General features: G+C 48.9%; 1 protein-coding gene across 1 annotated transcript; it reads left to right on the top strand.

Moving 5' to 3' along the window:
* Positions 1–526: 526 nt before the first annotated feature.
* ACRALDRAFT_1073287 (uncharacterized protein) lies at positions 527–3,348 on the top strand. Its single transcript, XM_071018083.1, has 2 exons — positions 527–1,243; positions 1,328–3,348. Exons 1-2 carry the CDS (start codon positions 988–990, stop codon positions 3,001–3,003), a joined length of 1,932 nt encoding a protein of 643 aa, XP_070880237.1. The 5' UTR covers positions 527–987; the 3' UTR covers positions 3,004–3,348.
* The last annotated feature ends 1,485 nt before the right edge of the window (positions 3,349–4,833 follow it).

Below are 4,833 nucleotides of genomic sequence, written 5' to 3'. Positions count from 1 at the left end.
GGTTAGTATAACCGAAATTATCGTGGCGGCGTGGATAAGCAGCTGATTAGACGGAATAAAAGAAGGGGAAGGAAAAGAAGAAGGAGGAGGAGGAATTAATAGGGGCGGTTAAAGAGGTTAGTGATAATAAGCAGGCGGACGGGCTAGTAGACGACTCTATTCGTAATAGAGCAGGGATTTAAAAAGAGGTTTAATCGATTAAGAGCTTTAAAAAGAGGGCTTTAAAAGAGAGAGGCATAGAGCCTAGCACTATTATATCGACTAGACTAAGGACATTTTATTAGAGCGCGGGGCTTATAACTATTAGAACACTAATATCGTATAAAGTATAACTTATATTTATTATAGACTATAAAAGAGTATAAGTCCACGATATTAACTATATAGGTAAAAGAGGCGTAAAAGCACTATGATACGTCTATTAGAAGTACCGCCGTATTCGGAGTAGTGTATAACGTGGCTCTGCGAATATAACCTATCGGGCTTATCTGGCTTTCGGGGACCTTGGGCACAAATGCCTGACAGGGCCTAACCGGCCATCGTCCACTCAGTTCTTAACGCCTTCCGGAGCACAGGTAGCAGTCATCCATCTATTTCACGGATCAGCTTCTAATATGACCCTTTGAATCGTCATATTTTAACGTTCGGCATAGAGGGCCCTCTAACGCCTATGTCGAGAGAAGTGCTGGGCCTTCCTCTCCGTCTATTCATGTCGCAACGCCGATGAACTGGCCTGGTGTTATACGGACCTTGCGAAGTCAATCACGCTATTCTTCCTTATTTTATTTACGTTCCCTTTTCTAAAGCGTTAAGGGCCTTCTTCGTGGGACAGCAGCTCATGCGAACCTCACAGGCTCTGCTAGAAACGAAAGACCTCTCCCTTTCCCTTCAGTACTGTTTTTCCCCTTCCACTCATGCGTGGTCCATTTTCTCTTTTACCACCTCTTCTAGCCTCCAGGACCACCTCACCCTGTCGTCGAAGCCGCCATGTCAGAATCGCAAGACTTCCACCTCATCACCATACCCCGCAGCGACGGTCAGGACACGGGCCCGGGATACTGGCCAGCGCCCCTGGACGCTGCCACCGCCGCTAAATCGAAGAAAGCGACCAAGGATGCAACGGAGAGAACGCCCAGGGCAAAACCACAGATGCTGCGGCTTTCGGAGCATGATCCTCGATTCATCGAATGGCGTGTTAAGCTGGGCATCTTGCTAAAGCAAGAGTTATCGCCGAACCCGCAAGGTAAACCATCTACCCCTCCCTCCAGCCCTTTTGATCCCAAACCGACTTTGTGACAGTAAAGCGCCTGACCATTCATCTCACAAGGCCTCCCATGGTACGTCCAATTTCCACGAGGTTACTGGCTGTACGAAAAATCCAAGCATCTATGGGTTTCGGGTCATCCTGTCAAATCCAAACTCTTCAAGACCCCACAGGAATTTGGCATCCATTTACTGTGGTTGATTTCGGGCTCCAACGATCTTCAGGACTGCTGTTGTGTCCACTGCAGTCTTCCAAAGGCCGGTGTCTTGGGAGACGAGTTGATCGTTCAAGACCGCCCTCGACTAGCTGCTCCAGCTTCAGCTCCGGCCCTTGCTACACTCGCTCTCGACCCTGATCCGGCTCTTGTCGGGGGCGCGTCTCCGGCCACGATTGCACCACCGGCCAAGATAGCCAAGGCTCCAGCATCGCCACCAGAGGTGGCCATCAAGACAGCCCAGAGCGCCAAGTCGCCGCCCTCATCGACCGCAGCACCCTCTCCCTCTCCAATGCCGTCATCGTCATATCCAAGGAAGACGGAGTTCCCAGTGCAGGCAGAGTCTGAGCTACCAGCACCGACGCCAACAGCTCCAGAACCTCCCCTGCGCTCACAGCACCTCGAGCAGACACTTGCTCCCTTCGATCAAAACACGTCGTCCCTCTTTTTCCGCACTGGTGAATTGGTCTGGTTTTCCGTCACCCCAAGTTGGCGTATCGGCCTAATCGCCAGATCCAATACCGTGGCTAAGCAATACGAAATCCTCCCCATCTCCCACGGTCTCTTCAATCAGTCCCAACTGCAACTCAAGCCCGAAACAGCCCTACGCCCGTTCCTAGCCTTTACGGTCCCTCCAGTATCTATCCCGGATCTTGCTAACAAGTCTTTCGACAATGTACCGTGGGCCAACTATATCCGTACTGTGGCCGCGGACTCTACCAAACGCGAGCCTCTCCTTCTTGACGCCTCGAAGCTTGCCGCCATAAAGATTTCAATGTCCTTCTCGTTGTTCACTCGCATGGGCGACTCGGAAGGTGATCGCAAAACTAACTACCACGGTATCTTCCTGGGCGCCGAGCGCATTGAGGTCGGCGATGCCCTGCGTGTTCGCGTCCCTCACGATGAGCAAGATTCGATGCCCCGCTGGGCATTCACCGAAGCCCAGGGATCGGGCGTCTTACTTGGTCTGCGTGAGATTTGTACCGCGTGTGACACACCTGGCTACGTCTTCTTCAAGGGCGACCTCTACATCCCTATTACGGGGCCGCACACCCCAGCACGAGCCGACGGCCATCCCAACGGCGGTGGAGACCCCGTTATCCTGCCGAATGAGAAGCTTCCCCGGGCGCTCCGCGAAGAAGTCGCGTTCCGAACTAAGTTCGCGCCCCGAGAGCGCTGGCGCCTGGCGCTGCTCAGGCCAAACACCGTCCTCCGCGAGCAAGATATTCGAGGTCGATTCTACCCATCCGCCCGCCTGCTTCCGGTACTCGTGCATCCCAACGCAAACCAGCTTCAGTCGGAGCTACAAAAAGGAGTCGTGCGCGACTCGGCGCGCCAGTTAAACCAGCGTATGGACACATTCAAGGACGGGTACATTGGGCAGAAGCGCGGGCGGATTGACGCTGTTGGTGCCGCCATTCCACACGGCAGCGCCGCTCTCTTTGGCTTCGAGCCCATTGTTAGTGAGGAACCCCCGTTGCCTCCCTCGAGGGGTGCTGAACCGACGGGTATATGTACGGGGTAGGCGCGTTTGGGGATGTTCTAGCACAGACTTAAAGGCCGGCAGCGAGGCTGCTTGCGATAGCATAGAATAATGGGTGTGCGATTGTCAGAACAAGAATCCGGTACATAAGCCGACTTTGAACATATTGCTTCTTATCCGTGCAGAGGCATGAGGTACTGTCAGGCATTTGTGCCCAAATGCCCCGATAGCCTGTTGGGTACATTCGCAGAGCCACGTCACACACTGCTCCGAATACGGCGGTACTTCTATTAGATATATCATAGTATTATTTCCCCTCTTTTGCCTATATATTTGATATCGTAGACTAATACTCTTTTATAGTCTATAATAAATATAAGTCACACTTTATACGATATTAGTGTCCTGATAGTTATAAGCCCGGCGCTCTGGTAAACGCCTCTATTCCGGTCGATCTAATAGTTCTAGGCTCTATGCCTCTCTCTTTTAAAGCCCTCTTTTTAAAGCTCTACGATAAAGCCTCTCTTTTTAAGCCCTAGCTCTATTACAGATAGAGTCGTCTACTAGCCTGTCCGCCTGCCTATTATCACTAACCCCTTTAACCGCCTCTATCTATTCCTCCTCCTCTTTCTCCTTCTCCTTCTATCTAATTAACTGCCCTTCCACGCCGTCACGATAACTTCGGTTATACTAACCTCTTCTAAGGACTAGCACTAATAGTATCTGCGTGTAATAGAAGTCGCTCTTTCTAATAAGGTTACGAAGCTCGTGGATCCGGATCTTAATAATAAGAAACGCCCGGAACGCCTCTAAAAGGTTAACCCTCCTGCTATAAGCAACGACGACGATAATTAGGATCAAAGATATAAGCTATAGCTCTTCGCCTATAATAAATATAAGCAGGAAAAAGCCGCGATTAAGGCGGTACTGGATTATATTACTATTACCATGGACTAGAGCCTCGCGGAGTCCTTTACCGGTAAAGACGACCTAAAGGAAATCCTATAAATCCTAAAGGCACGCCTTAAGCCCACTAACGCTACCTAGAGGTTACTTATTAAGCGCCGTTAGGACGATTATATATAATCTATCAGGAAGATGCCTTACTAACGCTGGCTTAACGACTTCCGTAAGTTATATAAAAAGGCAAAGACGTATTAGGTTCGTATAATCGATTCGAAGATAGACTAGCTTAATAGTTTTTTTAATATAATCGGATCGATTTCCCCAGAATAGTCGGAGGCCCGGTTTTCTATAATATTAACGGAAGAAGATAAGGCTAAACTACCGGATATTAAGACCGTTATTAACGAATATACTACTTAGTTACGTTATAGGCACCCTCTACGTTTAGACCGGAAGCCGGGATCGTTATCGTTCTATATAGCTATATTCCTAGGAAAGGATAAAGAAAGTTAGTAACCGAATCGCTAAAAGGATCGTTAATAGGGTTAGGGTACTAAGAGGGAATTTATTTACGATTACCGTATAGCCCGGAAAACCCGAAGCTATTATAAGCTAATTTAGACCTGCCCGAATATTAACCCGGCCCGAAGAGGGAAGATCTTTAAGTTACCTAAGGAGATAAAAGAACGCTATAACCGGATTATCGCTAGCTAGGATAACGACCGTCGAAAGAGGTTCTAAAGTAACCTTAAAAAGGACGCCGAAAATAAGGGAAATAAGGGTTAATAGAAGTCACCCTCGAAAGACCCCTCTAAGGATTTATCTAATTTCGTGGCTACCGGGGGCGCCGGTTCTTCGGACTCGGACTTAGATAATAGAACCGGATCGTACGGTATATACAGCTTTTTATTAATAATAGCTAGAGCGTTTAAAAACGAGCTATTAGTTAATTCCGGCACTATAAGA

This window comes from Sodiomyces alcalophilus (assembly GCF_042370955.1).
Source record: "Sodiomyces alcalophilus JCM 7366 unplaced genomic scaffold ACRALscaffold_1, whole genome shotgun sequence".
NCBI lineage: Eukaryota > Fungi > Ascomycota > Sordariomycetes > Glomerellales > Plectosphaerellaceae > Sodiomyces > Sodiomyces alcalophilus.
The sequence above is the reverse complement of the archived record's forward strand: the minus strand, read 5'-3'. Positions and strand labels throughout refer to the sequence as shown.

Bases quoted from the DNA above. Each gene is read 5' to 3' on its own strand.
- ACRALDRAFT_1073287 (XM_071018083.1), top strand. From the start codon at position 988: ATGTCAGAATCGCAAGACTTCCACCTCATCACCATACCCCGCAGCGAC. The intron at 1,244-1,327 runs GTAAACCATCTA...TCATCTCACAAG, and splicing joins GTTATCGCCGAACCCGCAAG to GCCTCCCATGGTACGTCCAA.